General features: G+C 37.4%; 4 protein-coding genes across 8 annotated transcripts in view; 1 reads left to right on the top strand and 3 right to left on the bottom strand.

Annotated features, from left to right (window-relative positions):
* Positions 1-799: 799 nt before the first annotated feature.
* On the bottom strand, positions 800-3,103 carry LOC100257846 (serine carboxypeptidase-like 50). Its single transcript, XM_002284328.4, has one exon. It carries the CDS (start codon positions 2,245-2,247, stop codon positions 889-891), a length of 1,359 nt encoding a protein of 452 aa, XP_002284364.1. The 5' UTR covers positions 2,248-3,103; the 3' UTR covers positions 800-888.
* Positions 3,104-4,005: 902 nt separating this feature from the next.
* Positions 4,006-7,209, bottom strand: LOC100247506 (serine carboxypeptidase-like 50). Its single transcript, XM_002280635.4, has one exon. The coding sequence runs from the start codon at positions 5,540-5,542 to the stop codon at positions 4,223-4,225; it is 1,320 nt and encodes a 439-aa protein (XP_002280671.1). The 5' UTR covers positions 5,543-7,209; the 3' UTR covers positions 4,006-4,222.
* Positions 7,210-7,211: 2 nt separating this feature from the next.
* Positions 7,212-16,592, bottom strand: LOC100262974 (uncharacterized). 2 transcript variants are annotated; one of them, XM_019219271.2, is made up of 6 exons: positions 16,389-16,577; positions 12,616-12,668; positions 12,047-12,187; positions 11,878-11,959; positions 11,667-11,783; positions 7,212-7,545 (listed from the first exon to the last, which is right to left on the bottom strand). In XM_019219271.2, the coding sequence occupies exons 3-6, from the start codon at positions 12,163-12,165 to the stop codon at positions 7,495-7,497; spliced, it is 369 nt and encodes a 122-aa protein (XP_019074816.1). In that variant the 5' UTR covers positions 12,166-12,187; positions 12,616-12,668; positions 16,389-16,577; the 3' UTR covers positions 7,212-7,494. The 2 variants fall into 2 exon arrangements, with proteins under 2 accessions (XP_019074816.1, XP_002284349.1); XM_002284313.4 differs by lacking the exon at positions 12,616-12,668 and having other exon boundaries at positions 16,389-16,592.
* Positions 16,593-17,246: 654 nt separating this feature from the next.
* Positions 17,247-18,607, top strand: part of LOC100252614 (ATP-dependent DNA helicase homolog RECG, chloroplastic) — a 52,219-nt gene continuing 50,858 nt past the window's right edge. For 2 of the 4 annotated variants that reach the window (XM_010659087.3, XM_010659057.3), the window contains exons 1-2: positions 17,309-17,433; positions 17,674-17,798. The gene's annotated coding sequence lies outside the window, so the exon portion shown is untranslated. Of the gene's footprint in view, positions 17,799-18,607 lie in introns of all 4 variants that reach the window. The other 2 variants (XM_010658986.3, XM_059738883.1) reach the window with 2 other exon arrangements.

Below are 18,607 nucleotides of genomic sequence, written 5' to 3'. Positions count from 1 at the left end.
ATCACCACTCAATAGAAATAATACTGCCTCTCAGATAATGAGCAGTGCTGAAAAGTTTAGGATCTTAATCATGAGTGTTCTTTTGAAATGCTTAATTCCTTTAAGGTTCAAACCTCTATTGCACTAGGTGAATAGAGAAGGTTGTCAGGTTGCACTGTCTTCTCCAAAGTGCCACCACTTTTTTTGCACAACTTTGTGTTGTAGAACTCCACTACTTCTAAAAACTAGGATTTGAAGTTTTCCTTTTCACTAGAACTCAGAATACAGACCGCTATTCCAAAGAGAGTCCACCTGACAAGTAGATTCCAGTGTTTAAGTAGGGCTAAAAAGCAAGAAGGGGCAGGTGGTCCGGCATAGGAAATTGGTTAGCTGAAAATGGGGAATTGAAGTACAAGGAAGGAAAATTTTTATGAGCTCGCAAACTTGCAGGTTCAGGGCGCCATTCTATATTATCACCCACTGAATGTAGAGGATTGAATCCTTTTCTTCTAATAAACTTACTGATGATGGCTAGTAAAGAAAAATTGTAGCTATGCAGTGGGGAACTTCAATTTTTTATACAGCCTCAAAATATTTAATCACATTGCAATAAAAAAAACAATAGAAACAATGTAGAGTACACAAAAAATCAGAAATTGATGTCATTGAGTTTATTGCATGATAAGCTTGCAGTCATTTCCAATGAGATTGTACAAAATCTCAAAATTATTTTTTGGATATTAGTTCTAAATTTTCATAAAAAATTGAAGTGCTCATTAGTGTAATTTTATGAGGTTCTATGCAGTGAGATATCTGGAAATTTTAGTAAACAACAACTTGCTGCATAAGCATTTATTCAATGAAACATCCATAATTCCATACCTGCCCATAATTTGGGTCTCTAACAGGTTATACATAAAAACCATTACCAGTTGAAGAACTAGATGGATTAGCCTCTTGCTCATTGGCAAACAATCCCCTCTCCAAAACCCAGTCTTCAATCATTATCTGAGAATTCACCGACTGGTCAGCAGGCACAAGGTGCCCAGCCCCTGAAACCACAACATGGCTCAAGTTTCCCCATTTTTGCACATACCCTGCAAGCTCTCCCTTCACTTTCCAAACCTTTCTCTCAGCTGCTTGAAACTTATCAATCCCTTCCCACTTCATTGTCTTCAACCAAGCCTCAGTCGATACCACACCATCTCTCAAATCGAACTGCCCCTGGTATAACAACACCTTGCTCTTCTTCACCAGCAATTCTACCATGAATTTCACGCTCTTCATCACATCTTCATGCAATGCTTCTCCCACCACATCACTGCAGTCCTCCCAAGCTATTGACACATTTGCTCCCAAAGCCTTCTTCACCCCTTCGCTGCTCAAAAACTCACCAACCAATTCGAATTCATAAGGAACTTTCCTTGTAAGATCATATAGTGTGGCTAGGCCTGTCATATCTTGCAACATATTCAAGACCCTGTTTCTTGCATTTGTTGCCTCACTCCAATTACCCTCCTTAATCAACTTTACGGCCTCCAACTGAGCTTTTTCCAGCTGGGTTTTCTGTTTCCCATTGATCAATCCTGAAAAATAAGCACTCGCAGCATGAGTAGCCACTTGTCTCACTGGGTCTGTCAACCCATTCCCTATAGCCACACCCCTTAAATTTACGCCTTGAGACTCTGACAACTGTGCATTTTTCTTTAAAATGTAATACCCAATTGCAGGAACATACTTTCCTGCATAGCTCTCCCCTGTAATATAAATTGAGCGTGATTTAAATAATGGGTCTAATTCAATAAATGACCTTATGGCAAAGAACAGATGCTTGGCAACAGAATATTGATCTGTTGGAATTTCTTTAGGTGATGAAGCAATACTGAATCCCGTTCCTATCGGATTGTCAAGAAAAAGTAGGCCAAATATGCGGTTCCATGCACCCAAATTGGGTTCAAGTTGAAGGTGTTTGTCACAATTCAGGCGCCAAGGGCCAAGCTCAAGGAAGTTACCGATCATGGAGGAGCAGCCAGGGCCACCTTGGAGCCAAATCACAAGTGGGGTTTGGGTGAGAGGTGATATGGGGTTCTGTGCATCATAGAAGGTGTAGAACATGGCTGAATTGGTGGTGGGATTGACAGGGAGGTAGCCAGATTTTGTGGGAAGAGGAAGCGTTGAAGTGGGCGGTGATTTGGCATGAAAGCAGGGAAGGAAATAGAGGAGGAGGAGGAGGAGGAGCTTGATCAAGTTGGACGTTATTGACTCCATCGCTGTGTGAGAGAGGATTCAGAGATGAGTGGTTTGGCAGGGCTCATTTATTGATATAAAGTCCATTGAACTGACACATTTATGACAAGAGAAAAAGAATCTCTTTGGGCGTCTTGACAAAAGCCGCTGACAAAAATGTCGCTTTCCCGCCAGTCGTATTGGATAACTTGCTCTCATAGTCTCATGTGCCATGGGAATATGGGACTGCCTCCTCCCTCCCTAATCCTGCAATTTCCAGAGTTCCTGTTCATTCAACTTCGAATCTGGGCAAAAGGTATCATTCCATCTTTGATGGTGTCATTTAAGAATCAACTCAGTATGTTTGGTCTCTTAACGCTCTCTCAAATCAAGATAATAAATGTTCACTCCCCACACGAATTAGCAAAAAATCAGGTTAGTAAAGACATGATGGAATCACCCTATAAATTTTCCAGGTCATCATAAGACATCAGATATGATCAACAGAAGTGCACTGTAATTTGATGCACCCTGCTATATGGATGAAGCAAATCTATTTAACTGAGTCAATCCTTTTTCTGCAATTTACACTTACCTGTAATAGCAGCTCACTGCACTGACCAAGGAACTAAATCCCGGGAAACTGATATTTGACAAGCCAGTCTCTCGTTATTCCATCCAACACCCCATTTTCTTCTTCCTTTGTATGGGGTTTTGAGACTATAAATACTCCCTAAATTTTAAGCTTATGGGTTTCCTAAATACTCGATGAAAATCAGGGCATGGATCACTCCCATCATGACTTCTCACCCGTCTAGGAGAATGGGCATTTTCTCTGCAACTACTCCTTTCTCAACAATTCACAGGATTATAGACCGTCCAACTGCAACCAATTAGCCCCCAAAAAAATATAATGTCCCATCAGTATTAGAAGTTAATACATTATCTCCTCATTGTATGGTATTAGGGATCAACAAGAACCGAGCTTGAAGTATTGATACATCAAAATGATGAATGGGCAAACATAATATTCCATAAGATTGTTACAGATCTTGTACATCTAAGGGCTACGTTGATTTGGCTGATGACTCAGTCTTGCCCTCCAACTAACCCATGACAATTCTTAAATGCTTGCCTTGATTCAATTTCAAGTAGTTGAGACTTAATAGAAATAATATATACCCACCGACAAGGAGATCAATATTCCTACTTTTTATCCTATAACACCACATAGTACAAGAATAAGCAAGAGATAAGTAGATTCACATGTTAGATGCCTTGAGGAGGTTCTGGGTTTTTGAATTTGAGGTTGATTGAAGCCTTGAGGGAATGAGCATAAAGCAATCAATATTCCTTAAGTCCTCTCATTTTCAGGAAATATCTTTTCAGTGCCAGAGAAAATTTATATTTCTCATAAAACTAAAAAAGGAACCCATGGAAGCTTTCTCAACCCAACACCATGCTGCTGTCTAGCTTACTTGTAGGCAAGGCAGCAAACCCAGGAAGTCTAGAGTTTAAATGCTCATAAACTCATAAGCATTAGTTCAAGTCAATTATTTTTCACGCTTAACCAAAACTCTAGAAGGAAATCATTTCCATTTTTTGGTTTATGAGAAAGATTCGCATCCTTTCAAGGTTTTAAGAAGTTTACTAAAGAGCACAGTAATGCAAACAAGAGATTAATCTTATGATTTTTTTTTATATCCATAAAAATCTTTAGGAGATTTTGTGAGTTATTTTCCACACTTTATCTCTAATTTTTTAAGAGGAATTATGAATACATATCCACTCCGCATAAGGTTTTTCTTAAACTTCGAAAGTTCTTACATTTTCATCTAAATTATAGTACTTATTGAGGAAATATTTCAAGTTGAGATGCACCCAGCGATCTAACGATATTAATAAATAACAAGTGGGTAGATGGATATTTATTCAATGCTATCCATAATTTCAGACCTACTCATAATTTGAATTTCGAACAGATCACACAAGGTCCAGGGACACGAGAACGAGAAGATTAATTTCTCTCTTGCTCATTGCCAAACAATCCCCTCTCCAAAACCCAATCTTCTATCATGATCTGAGAATTCACTGGCTGGTCAGCAGGCACAAGGTGTCCAGCCCCTGAAACCACAACATGGCTCAAGCTCCCCCATTTCTGCACATACCCTGCAAGCTCTCCCTTCACTTCCCAAACCTTCCTCTCAGCCGCTTGAAATTTATCAATCCCCTCCCACTTCATGCTCTTCATCCAAGCTTCGGTTGATACCACTCCATCTCTCAAATCGAACTGCCCCTGGTACAACAACACCTTGCTCTTCTTCACCAGCAATTCTACCATGAATTTCACGCTCTTCATCACATCTTCATGCAATGCTTCTCCCACCACATCACTGCAGTCCTCCCAAGCTATTGACACATTTGCTCCCAAAGCCTTCTTCACCCCTTCGCTGCTCAAAAACTCACCAACCAATTCCAATTCATAAGGAACTTTCCTTGTAAGATCATATAGTGTAGCTAGGCCTGTCATATCTTGCAACATATTCAAGACCCTGTTTCTTGCATTTGTTGCCTCACTCCAGTTACCCTCCTTGATCAACTTAACGGCCTCCAACTGAGCTTTTTCCAGCTGGGTTTTCTGTTTCCCATTGATCAATCCTGAAAAATAAGCACTCGCAGCATGAGTAGCCACTTGTCTCACTGGGTCTGTCAGCCCATTCCCTATAGCAACACCCCTTAAATTCACACGCTGAGACTCTGGTAACCGTGAGTTTTTCTTCAAAATGTGGTACCCAATTGCTGGAACATACTTTCCTGCATAGCTCTCCCCTGTAATATAAATTGAGCGTGATTTGAATAATGGGTCTAATTCAATAAATGACCTTATGGCAAAGAATAGATGCTTGGCAACAGAATATTGATCTGTTGGGATTTCTTTAGGTGAAGAAGCAACACTGAATCCCGTTCCTACCGGATTATCAAGAAAAAGTAGGCCAAATATGCGGTTCCATGCACCCAAATTGGGTTCAAGTTGAAGGTGTTTGTCACGATTCAGGCGCCAAGGGCCAAGCTCAAGGAAGTTACCGATCATGGAGGAGCAGCCAGGGCCACCTTGGAGCCAAATCACAAGTGGGGTTTGGGTGAGAGGTGATATGGGGTTCTGTGCTTCATAGAAAGTGTAGAACATGGCTGAATTGGTTGTGGGATTGACAGGGAGGTAGCCAGATTTTGTGGGAAGAGGAAGTGTTGAAGCGGGTGGTGATTTGGTATGAAAGCAGGGAAGGAAATAGAGGAGGAGGAGGAGGAGCTTGATCAAGTTGGACGTTGTTGACTCCATCGCTGTGTGTGAGAAAGGATTCAGCAATGTCGTGTGGCAGTGCTCGTTTTAAAACGTAAGGTCCACTATTGAACTGACAGATGATGACAAAAGAAAGGTCGTCTCCCCGGCGGGCTTGACAAAAGCTGCTAATAACATATTTCCACCCAATGGTATTGGAAAACTTGCTCTCATGTGCCATGTGAAAACAGGACTGCCTCCTCCCTCTCTAATCCTACAACATTCATAGTTTCCTTTGAATCTGGGCAAAAGATAGAGTCCATCTTTGATGCTGCCAGCTAGCTCAACTCTGTTGGTCACCTGACGCTCTCTATAATCAATATAATAAACGTTCACTCCCCGAAAGAATTTAACAAAAATCAGGTTAAAAAAGATAGTGGAATTACCCTGAAAATTTTCCAAGTTGTCATCAGGTATAATCACCCAAAGTGCACTGCAATTTGATGCACCATTCTAAATGAATGAAGCAAATCTATTTACCTGAGTCATTCCTTTTTCTGCAATCAACTGAGCGAGTATCGTCACCTCTAATAGAACTCAGTGCACTGACAAAGGAACCAAATCCCAGGAAACTGATATTTGACAAACCAATCTCACTTATTCCAACCACCGACCCTTTTCTACCCTTCTTCTTCCTTTGTGTGGGGGGTTTGATGGGCTCCCTAAATACTCACTAAGTTTGAAGCCAATGGGCTTCCAAAATACTCAACGAATATCAGGGCACGGATCACTCCCATCATGACTTCTCACACGTCTAAAAGAGTAGGCATTTTCTCAGCAACTATTCCTTTCTCAACAATTCATAGGATTATAGAGTGTCCAACCAGAAAATAGGAAGATTGCTTTATTTTGCACATCTGAAAATGGTTTTTGAGGAGATGGCGCATTACTATCCTATACCTGTTCCTTTGGGATTAGAAGGTTCAAAACATCCATACATCACAAAAATGAATGGCAAACATGATAATCCATAAGATTTTCACATATGGCGCACATGTAAGTACCAAACGGTATATCATGTTTTAGTAAAAATACAAAAAGAAAGCAAATTAGTATGCATCCAAGGGATACATTGATTTGGCTGATGACTCAGTCTAGCCCTCCAACTAAACTCTGGCAAGTCTTCAACACGTGCCTTGACTCAATTTCAAGTTTAGACCAAATAGAAATGAAGTATACCTCACAGATAAGGATCAATATGCCAATTAATTATGTAAATTCAGGGTGGTATTGATTGGTCCTTTAAATTTCAAATAGTACTAGCACAAGTAAAAGGTCAGTAGATTCACATGTTAGATGCCTCATGGATCAGGACGACTTTGACATTTGAGGTTAATTGAACCCCTGTGGGTCATGACTTTGACTCTATGGGAAATGAGCATAAAGCACTCAGCTTCTCAGGCCAACACCATGCTGTTATCTACCTCAATTGTAGGAGGAGCACAACAAACCCAAGGAAGCCTACAGTCTATACCTGTGAATCGAAAGCTCCATCCACTGAAAAATTCCATGCACAACACCTTCTAGGTAAGTCCCAGAGAAGTCCATGAATTTTTACCTATCTCCATTCAAAAGCCAAAGAAAAAAAAACTATTCACCATACAAGCATAAAAACTCCAACTAAATTGGCGACAGAGTTAGCTCCAGATCAAGATATAACATCTGAGACTGGCCTATAAATCTGAGAATGAAACTCTTACCATTTTTTCACTCTCTTTTATTGAGAACCCCTTTTCCTAATGTAGAATATCTGAAACTTAGTGGTACAATGAGATAACAAAATTTAGAAGCAGTTTTATATTTCACATGTCATAGAGAGCACTGGCATCACTAAACTTTTCATTCTGTCGATTATCACCAAATACCTTCAGACATTTCATGAGTATTGTTTCATGTTGATATTAGTAAGAGGTTTTAAACTCATCCATGTGGTGGGAATTTGTACTCTTTGGCTAGCCACTTCCATCAAGTTGTCCAAGAGAGAGAAGGTGAGCCATGTATTGCTGAAAGCATGGAAAATAAAATGAGTGAAAAGAGTGATGGATTAGTAATTCGATGTTGTCTCTTTAACAAGCTTAACTCTCTAACTTAGTGCATTCAGTTGACTTGATAAGAATTGTCCCAGCAAATAAAACTGAAGTACTGATATATGATAAAAATTAAAGGACCAACATCCTAATAATTTCATAAGTTAAAGATCTCGTACATTTTAGTTCAAAAATCAGATGTAACAAAAGTCCATATTTAGTTTTTAGAGAAAAAAGTTGAGCAGTTTAGCATGTGTATACCCAAGCAGTAGATTGATAACAAAGATTTTTGTTCCAAAGGTTGGCTAGTGGCTCAGGCTTGCCATGAACTAACCTAATGACATTTTTTGTAAAGATTTCATCAAAAGCCAATTCCAAGTCATACCAACTAAATGGAAATAATTCATATTTCAAATAAAGAGCAAAACCAAAAAGGCTAGAACGCACATTAATCATGAGTCTTTTTTTTAATAAGTGAATAAGAGAATAGATTAAAGAGCACTAGCAAAAGGAGCAGCCAAGTACACATGGAGTATACAAAAAAGGCCTAAAGGCTAGCAAGAGAAGGAAGAGGAAAAGAAAATACAAACTACCTTCGTATAAAACTAGGTTGGGCCAAAGCAGCAAAAGTTGGACTTCTAGTCCCCCTTTCCTCCAAAGGGTAGGGATGGCAATGGGGCGGGTTTTTTCGGGTACCCGCCCTGCCCCGTCCCTAATGGGACAGGGTTAAAATTTATTAAACGGGTTTGGGACGGGTATGAGATTTTTTTTTAAACCCGGGGCGGGTTCGGGTATTGCCCCATCCCGCCCCGCCCCGCCCCGCCCCGCCCCGTTTACATATAAATTTAATTTAAAATTTTATTTTACTATTTTTAATATATAGATAATAATAATTTTTTTTAATAAAATAAGTTATAAAAAATATAATAATTTTATTATTTATAAGATATATTTATTTTAATGTAATTAAAATTTTTTAAAGTAATTTAAAAAAAAAAAAAAAAAAAAAAAGCTAAACAGGACGGGGTGGGGCGGGTATGAGAATTTCCCATACCCGCCCTACCCCGTTTAATTTTTGAAACGGGACGGGGATGGGAATTGGTTTTGCTAAACTGGGTGGGGTTGGGATGGGGGCGACCCGTCCCGAACCCGCCCCGTTACCATTCCTACCAAAGGGCCCAAACTGAGACCCAACCCATTTGAAAGGCCCACAGCCTCAACGGTCCCACTACTAGACCCAATACCTGTTGCAGTTCCCATCCTATCGCCTTGGGAAGAGATGCTACAGAGATGTCAGCCTCCATCCTTTCAGCTGCAGAAACTTTCCCTCCCCCTGCAGGGTTCCTCAAGTCTTCCAATGACACCTAGAAAGTTGCCTTTTTAGAGGACCCTCCTGCTCTCTCTATGGCAAGTGACCCAACTCACCTTCTTCTCCAGTCCCCCATCTACTGTAACTCAGAGAAGGCTCCACCTCACTCTACCAGGGAGGAATCTCCCACCACAAAAACAGAGGTACCCACCACCACCTGCAACAAACTTGGAATCTTTTGCCCTTTAATCCCAACCAGAACTCTGGCCCACTGCAGGTTCCTTCGATTCGCCATGTCTTCATCAACAGCCACAAAACTCCCACAAGCTTCTCCTAGACTTTTAAAACAGGCTTTCCCCCAAAGATGCAAGGGGAAACCCCTGATTCTCACCCAAACTTTGCTTTCGTCCCTATCCTCCTTGAGACACCCAACCGAGGAGTTCCACCACTCCAAGAATAAACTTTTACCATTGAACAATTTCACACTCGAGTGAATCACCCTTTCAGCTTCACCAACACCTTTAAACTCAAAAAGGATGAGCGGCCCTCCCAACAAAGCCAAATGGAGCTTCCCTGTCAACTTCCAGCTGGACTGTGCCCATTTTCTCAAGACACTAAGGTCCGGGGGCTGATCAGACACCCCCCCCTCTCTCTTCTCCCCCAATCTTCCTACAAGGCTTCTTTTAAGAAATTCCTCATTTTTGTCTAGCACCTCCTTTTCCACTTCAATCCATACAGCATTACAATGCTCAGAAAAACTACATGACCTTGCCTCTGCTACCAAACCTTTTTTCCTTTCGTTGCCCTCACTGGGGGGTCAATACCTTCCTGGAAGAAGCAAAAGGCCCCTCCTCTCTTCACAGTGCAAGGCTGAGGAAACACCAAGACTTCTCAACTCTGTGAACAAAATCTTCCATCCCCTTAGAAAACCTCTTCCTTTAGAGAACACCAAAGAAAACCTTTTTTCTTCCATAGACCACAGAGAGCAAAACAAAAGCCAGCCTACTCCATTGCCACGTAACTCTAACAAATAATATCTACCCCCTTCCACCCGATCCTTTCTGAAGGGTTCCCCATCCTTGATAATGCAACAAGTCTCCACCAACAAAGCCAAGCCCTTTCCACCAAACTTAATCCATGAAGAAAAGTTTGGACCCCTCACAAATTTTCCCAAGTACCTTCCTTTTAAGCTCCTTGATCGAAATATGGTTTTTGAATCAACACTGAACCAGCACTTACCACCAAGAGAATCCATCAACATTGAGAATCTTAATCATGAGTCTTGTTTTATGAAGCTTAGTTCCCTTCAGGTTTAGACCTCATCTCGACTAGGTGAATAGAGAATGTTAGTCAGATTGCATTATGTTCTCCAAAATCTCACCAACTATCTCTAAGGCATATTGTTCTAGAACATTATTTGTTTAGAAAACTAGGATTTAGAGTTCCCCCTTCCTTCACTAGAACTGAAACCCAGATAGTTATACCAGAGTCACTTGACATGTAGGCTTTATGGTAAGCAGGGATGAAACAAGTAACAAGACACCCTTGGAGTTCTACATGAAAAATTAATTAACTCCAATAGGGAATCAAAGCACAAAGAATGGAGTATTTTATATTTATGAACTAGATCCAAAGTGGCACCTCAAGAAAGAAATTTTGAACAAAAGTACAGCATTTGTCAGCCTTCCCACCAATAATTGTCATGGACACTACTACTTTGAATGCTATCCCTAGTTTCCTGCCATTAGATATTGGATATTCTTGGGTGACTAACTCTGCAACATCTTTATCAAAGCCTTTTCCTTTTTTGACAACTAGCCAGGAGTGGCTAAAAATATTTATCCAGTTCTAACAAAATCTTGCATTGGTCCCTGCAATAAGCTACACTTTAATTGCTTCTCCCTTTGAAACTAAAACCATTGTAAAGCAGGAATTCAGCACCCAGTCCACCTAATCGTCAAGGAGTTCTAAATCTCGACATCAACTATAATCCTGCAACAGGAAGTTTTAACTGTTGAAATCAATCTTCTAGCCTGTTTTGGTACCATCTTATTCCAAACCCTAACAAAATTTTAGTATTACAGAATGCTATGCCAAACTAAAAACCCAACTTTCTTCTTTAGGAAGTCATTTTACTAGGGTCTATTTGAATCTTATTTTACAGAATGAGGAGCTTTCACTTCAAAGACTGAAATATTCTTTTGTATATAATCTTTGGTCTTGGGTTAGGGTGTCTATAGTTTTGAGCCCTTTTTCTCTTGTAAGTTTTTTAGATTGGTTAGGCTCTAAGTAAGGGAAGGTGGTGTGTTTTTATTCTTTCCCCCTCAGAGTGTGTCTTTGGGCTATTTTTGTATACTCCCTGTATACTTTGAGGGCACTGTTTTTGGTGCTTCCTCTTCTCGTTTAATATACATCCTTTTATCTATCAAAAATAAAATAAAATAAAATTACTAGGGTCTGTTTGAATCTCGTGAGGAAATTGAATGGCTATACTATATTGCATACAATGGAAGATACAAGTTCATATTTCTAATACAGTGTTTCATAAAATGCACCATACTATTTCATCCTTATTAAATGTAGATGATGGAACCCATTTCCTCTAAAGCCTCGATGAGGATATATTTGTACAAAAATTACTTGTAACTATGCAATGGAACATTTCAGTTTTCTATGCAACCTCAAACCATATGCTTACCTCACAACCACAAACAAATGAGAACATAAAATTCAAACAGAGAAAATAAAGAGTAAACAAGGAATAACTAATTAACGTAATAGAGCTTACCGCATGATAAGCATATGGTGTTTTTCCTTGGCGCTCAAAGTGTTTAGCCATGATGCAGTACTCAATTGGACCCCATTCTTCCACTTCAAAGCAATTGCCAAGTGCAGTTTTATATAACTAAGGACAAACCAAAAAATCAAACATCACATCTACAACTCAAGAACATCAATCAACCCAAAACCCACATTCCCTCTTAAAAGTCTCCACAAACCTTAGTGGTGTCGGTCAACAGCTCGGTTCCAGATGGGAAGGACGCATAGAATTGGTCAGCTCTTGAGTAACCAGCTCTAGTTCTGCAATATCACAATACACACACACACCAAGAATCAAAACCCGGGCAGATTTCTGTGTTGTACATTTGTTTGAGTAGCAAAACTTACGTATTGTTGGTATAGGCATAGGCTATGACAGCAGTGAAGCAATAAAATCCAGTATAGGACACTAGCCTCCTGAACTTTTGAATCTTCAATATTTCTGTGAAACCATCATAGAGCCTCATGATTGATAATCACATTGGTTTCCTGGTAATCAAAATATGTAAACTGTTGTCACTGGGATATTGGATCGAATAGTTCATGTGCATGAAGATTTTATTCATAAAAAGGGAAAAACTTAAAGTTGTTGGATCTCCACTTCTTTAATCAATGTGAAGATTTGAAAATTTCTGTTCATTGGACTTTCTTATGTTTTCCCATCACTTTAATACAAAGCTTCCCCTTTGCTAAAGAAACCCAGTATAGAGTGTAATTTCAAGTTTGGATTGAAAATTTTAGATAACTTCCAGACAGCAGATGCCACAAATCAATGGGTGAAAATGATTTGGAGCCAAATTTCCACAGATCTTGTCAGATGTGATTCTGGAAATGTTTTTGAGATTTCATAGCATTGAATGATATAGAGAATATTGAAAAAGATGAATAACAATGTCGAATCGGGAACATGGTTCTACCAATCCTGCCCAAAGGGTAAATCTGATACACTTTCCCAACACAGCGAGCAACACTGTGGAGGAGAAAATAAAGTTAGTGAAATGAACTTCTCCTTGTCAGCTTTCTATGTTAATAAACATCACATAGAAATCATAACAAATGAGGTGTTGGGAGATAAAAAAGAATTAATAACACAATAATGAAAAATAATTTAAATTAAGCAAAATTTGATTGATCATTGAAATGAAGTTATCTTTAAGAATAATATTAAATTTAACAATATAAATCATTTATTCTGATTTTTTTATTATTATTCATGTGACGTAAAAATGGCAACCCATTCCTCTTTATGATATATTTTTGAATGCCAAAACAAACAATGAGACTGAGAAAACTTCATGCTTGTGAACACCAAAATTCACTCTTACAAGATTCACCTCCATTCTCATTGTTACTTCCATGTATCAAACAGACTCTGATATGGCTATTAATTGAAAATATATACTTATAAGAAAATTATATCAAAAAAGTAAAACAAAATAATTCGTATATAAGGGCCTTTGAAAATTTAGAACTACTAGAACAAGCAATTAAACTCTCTTTTATAAGTACTTTTTGGAATGGGCGAGACCGTATGTAGATGATTATTCCATGACCACAATAAACTTTGTACATTGGATTAACTCAAAGTAAGGAGAAGGGATTTGTTTTTTGTTTCTTCTTTCTTTTGCTTGCCTTTTTTTTTTTAAAACGCTAATGAAGAAGAGATGAGTACAATACATTGGAAATATACAAGTGACAAAACAAAAAGAAGCAAGCTCCAACCACAACCTTGATCTAATGCTGAAGGCTCAACCACTCAATAAAATCCATCAAGGATAGCGGACCAGATTGACCATCAACTATGAGATATCTTCGAGACCACGCATATAGATTAGATATAAGGGAATCCTTGAGAGATTGGTCAGTGTTTTGCATTCTTTCAAAGGTTTTTCGTTTGCATTCCTTTCAAATTGTCCATAAAAAATAAAGAGGAGCTATTCCCCAAGCCTTTCTTCTCTTTTTGCCCACAAAGCTCCCGTTCCTACCCATCAACAAATCCTTCACCAAATATGGGAGAACCAACAAAAGGTCAAATAAAGATAATGGAAAGTGCCATAACCCCCTGGCTTTCCCACAATGGATGGAAAGATGGTTTACTGATTCTTCTATATCTTTGCATATACAATAATAATCTGTCAAAGACCATCCTCTCTTTTTAAGCTAGTCCATGGTAAGAATCCTTCCTCAAGCTGCTTCCCACTCCCAAAGGAACAAAACAGAACAAAATAAACAAATAAAAAAAAAAAAGCACTTGGGTCAAAAAGCCCAAAATCCCAAACAAGCTTTAAAGGGAATGACAATTCACCCTCTAACTCCAAGGTAGAGTAAAAGGACTTCACCGAGAATTTCTCACCTTTGATCATTTCAAACCATCTAGTCTACTGCTCCACTGCTTCTTCCTAACATGTATACCCTCCAAAGAAACTCCTCAACTAACCATCCTACCTTCTACCCTCTGAAGGTCATCCAACCATGCCTCCTTGGAAGTTGCCAAGGAGAACAAAAATAGAAAAGTTTCTTCCTTCAAGGGAACATCACCACACCATACGTCATGTCAAAATTTTATTCTTCTCCCATGACATTTCAAATCTCGTTTTGTTAACATTCAACTATATATTTGTCTTGTTAACACTTTTCAAAGAAATATCTTCTTCTTAAGGTTTATTTCACATTTAAACAGGAACACATTGCACATTTACAATTAAAAATCATGTTTTAACTAATTTAACAAAAAAAAAATTAATTTTAGATTACTATTGACTTTAGGCAAGTTTTTTCATATTTTTCATCTTCCTAAAGGTTGGACTGTTATTTTTTAAATTCAATCTTGCAGTAGATAAGATAATAATACTGAAGCAAGCAAACAGTGGCAGTGTAGCATCTACAAGGAGATCTTGAGGCGGTTTTCTAATCAATTGTAGACTTTCTTCTTCCTAAATTACCCCTATGATATTCCCTCATATTCTGCATCTTTATTAATTAACAATCATAATAAATCCACCTCAATGATAATAATAAATGCACCTTTTTATTATTTATCAATTCTTTTTTTGTTCCTTGATAGGTCTCATTATTTTTCAATTCTATTGATATATATATTTTTTATCAGTAAATAAAAATAGTATTGGAAAGCACAAAAAAGAAGCACACCAAAATACACACGATGTATACAACGGCCACCAAAAAGAGTCAAAAAAAAAAAAAAAGGAGAGAAAACAAAAAACCACTCCCCCCTCAAACCAAACCCAACCAATCAATGAAAACAATAATGGACATCGAGTTGTCGCTTATAAACAGTCTGGTCCAAGTTAACAAGTCACACAAAATCAACATTTTTAGTCTTTGGACAAAGAGTTCGACATTCTCATCTTCTATTTCTCTCTTTCTATATTGCCCAAAAAAGGCATAAAGGTATTGCCCTTCAAACTTTTTTCCGCTTTCTTCCAACAAATGAGTCATGCCTACCTAACAGAGTCTCTCTAACAGTGGTGGGCTGCATCACCCAATAAACCCCGAAAAGAGAGAACAATAGCACCCACAACATCCTTACCTTACCATAATGCAAAAGGATGTGGTCAATAGACTCCTCATGAGCTTGACATAGGAAGCATCGATTGGCCAATGACCAACCCCTCCTTTGAAGCTGGTTGAGAGTCAAAGCTTTCCCCCAAGTTGCCTCCCACACAAAAATGCTTACCTTAGGTGGAACCCAAACATTCCACACAACACTAATTAGGAACTACACTTAACTTTCTGTCTCAAGGCTAGCATAAAGGGATTCATTTTATTTATTTGTACATTAGACTTCTTCCTTTGTCCTCCTTCTCTTCCAAAGGCTTCCATTTACATTGGAATTCATTGGCAACAATTCAAGCCAAATCTTTTTTTCATATATAATTGTACAACAAAATGTTCCAAGATGGTTACTTTTATAAAATTTCTAGCTTGAGCTGTATTCCAAAATGAAATCGGAATTCAATATTCTCAACAACAGCATTGACAAGTTAAAAAGCATTCAAAGAGAAATCCTAACCCTCTAGTTGCTTCCCACGAAAATAAAGCAACAAAATGCAACATTCATTCCTATGTTATCTCTCATAAACATAAAAAAGAAAAAAAGTCAAAAATCCCTCAGATCAACCAATCCAAACTGTCGACATGAATTTAAAGTAAAGTGACATTTTTGGGTATCCCTGATGAAAATTTTAGGATTCACAATTTTAATTACTTTTTCATATTTTCCCTGTACCAAAACTAAAATTTTTTTTTCATACGAGAAAGCATTTCCAAATTGCAAAACCGTTAGTCTAACAAAAATTTCAGTCCGAGCTCTCTAAACTGGCAACCCCAGAATTCAAAACTTTCAGCACTAGCATTCCCAAATTATAAAGCAATCAGTGAAATCCAACCCTCTGTCTGGTTACCAAGGAAATGAAAAAAAATAAAAGAAAATCATATTTTGATTACCATGTTCTCTCTCACTTTCTTCTTGCCAAAAATCCAAATCAAACAAAAAAACACAAAAAATCGGATTAACTAAGCCTAAGAGCTATATGAATTTAGGTTAAGTGCCAATTTTCTGCATAATCAAGCCCTTGAGTCCTTGATACTGAAAAGATTATGGTTCATTTTCTCATTATTTTCTCCGCATCCAAACGAGTGTATCTAACATGGAAAATGTGAACGGTACCTTGAACTCAGAGATCGACCGAAACACAACGTTCGAAGAAGGAACGGTTGAATGCTCTTGTGTAAACCGTGATCAGGGCTTTTTGTGCCGCGAGCAAACCCTAATGAAGTGTACTGTCAGTCCAGTGAGGTGATCAGCCGTGTAGGGCGCCAGTTCAGTCAGGTGATAATGGGCTGAGACTGGGCCAGCCATATTTTTGTAAGTGGGCTAATTTCTGATAATATCAAATTTTAAAATGTGGATAATTTGGTTATACAGGAAAGTAACTCAAGTTCAATTCTTATTCAGTAAGAATAAACTTCCCTTCTATCCTTAAAATTATTTTAAATTTGAGGCGGTAAAAATTTAATTTTTTAAAAATAATAATAATATTTTACTATTTTTAATTAATTTTTAAAAAATATTAACTTTTTAATGTAAATATTTAAAAGTAATGAAAAATATATAAATTATATTGTATTCTAATATTATATATTCATCAAAAAATAAAGTAAGTGGTACAACATATTATAGACTATTTTTGTATTATTTTTCCACATAATATGGTAATCTTAACTTGAGATATAACATATACATATCTCATTGACTATAAATTTATTATTTTTTTATTTGAATAAAAAATAAAATATAATAAAAAATAACAAAAATAAAAAGGATTTAAAGCTAATAAATTAATTTTAAATGTTCTTCAAATTTATTTAATTTATTTAAATTATTTTATATAAAATTATAATAATTTGTAAGTTTTTAATCAATTTTAGTTATATTTGATCATCTTTCATATATATATATATATATATATATATATATATATATATATATATTAAATAAAGTTAAATAAAGATAATTTTTAGCATTTTCATTTTCCTAGGAGGAGTTCTTTCATGATCTGGTGTTGGCTGCGGGACCCAGCTCTTGATTTGGACGTGGCTACATGACTACATCTAATTAGCGAAAGAACGGAATGCTAAACTAGTTTATAGCAACGTCTCCCTCCCGCCTCTTGGCCCATCATCAGGTGTGACCACGTTTGGCCATTTTTTTGGTGAGTGCTTTATTCTTTTCTGGAATTATAGGGTTTTCTAGGTTTCAGAAAATTTTTCTCTATATTTATTTGGTTGTCAAGAAAATGGCAGGAAGAAAAGAAAAGCAGGGAGAAACCAGAATTTTTAGTACAATCTTTTCATCGTTTACTATTTAGAATGCAATGTACTCGTAATGCTCTACTTAATTGAGTCTATCTATTTCTTTGGAAATTAAACCAATTTTTTCGTTGTCCGCGCAGTAGAGAACAATAAAAAGATTGTATCTTTCCCGGGCTTGTCACTCGAAACTCGAAAACTTCTTTTGCAGCGATTGACTGCAAGTCTATACTACGTTAATTGAGCCTCCACATCTGGCAAATTTTCGGTGAGTAATCTCTCTCGTGCGCCTTATCAAATTTCTAGGGTTTTTTGGTTTTCAAAATTTAATCTCCCTGTAGTTGGTTTTGGATAGATCGTAGGAAAAGAAAGAAAGCAGAATTTGTAATCGGTTTTTTACTATTTAATATGTTGAGAAAAACAGAAATCCAGAAAATGAATCCTGAAAAATTTATTTTCTTTTAGAAATTAAAGCAATAGAAATCTCAAGGGACTTCTTATTTACCCATATCCAAAATTTGGAAAACAATTACTGACTGAAGGATTAATCTCATTAGCATCTAAATCAAATCAATAAAGAAAATGGTAACTTCGTTGATAAATGATTCTTGTTGGACATAGTGCTGACTAATCTACTGCATCAATGCTTCATCGAAATCCAAAAACATAGCAGACCTAGAAAATAAATCTTATGTTTGTCCGTGGTAGTGAAATCTCCCATTTTAGCACCACACGGTTGGGAACTTTGCTTTGCTTAAGAGTTATGACCTTTTCATAGTCCTAATGCGGGCCTGATGAACTGGACCCTCCAGGATGTCAGGACGGAGTTTGGGTTACCTTTTGTTTTCTTTCTTTTTTTTTTTTTTTTTGTCACTTGTTAAGTTTCAGCTGTATCTTCATCACAGCTACCTTACATCGAATGTGACAAGCTAGTTTTGGATCAAAATTGGTTTTTCTTTTTGATTTGTGAAGTATGGTTGATAAAATACTCCTCTTGATGATATGAAGGTCTGTTTCATTTTATGAATTTATTAGATTTGAATCAATAATACAAGAGCATAACATCTCTTGAATCCT

This window comes from Vitis vinifera, chromosome 1, assembly GCF_030704535.1.
Source record: "Vitis vinifera cultivar Pinot Noir 40024 chromosome 1, ASM3070453v1".
NCBI classification, from domain to species: domain Eukaryota; kingdom Viridiplantae; phylum Streptophyta; class Magnoliopsida; order Vitales; family Vitaceae; genus Vitis; species Vitis vinifera.
This window is presented reverse-complemented; position numbering and strand designations above follow the sequence as displayed.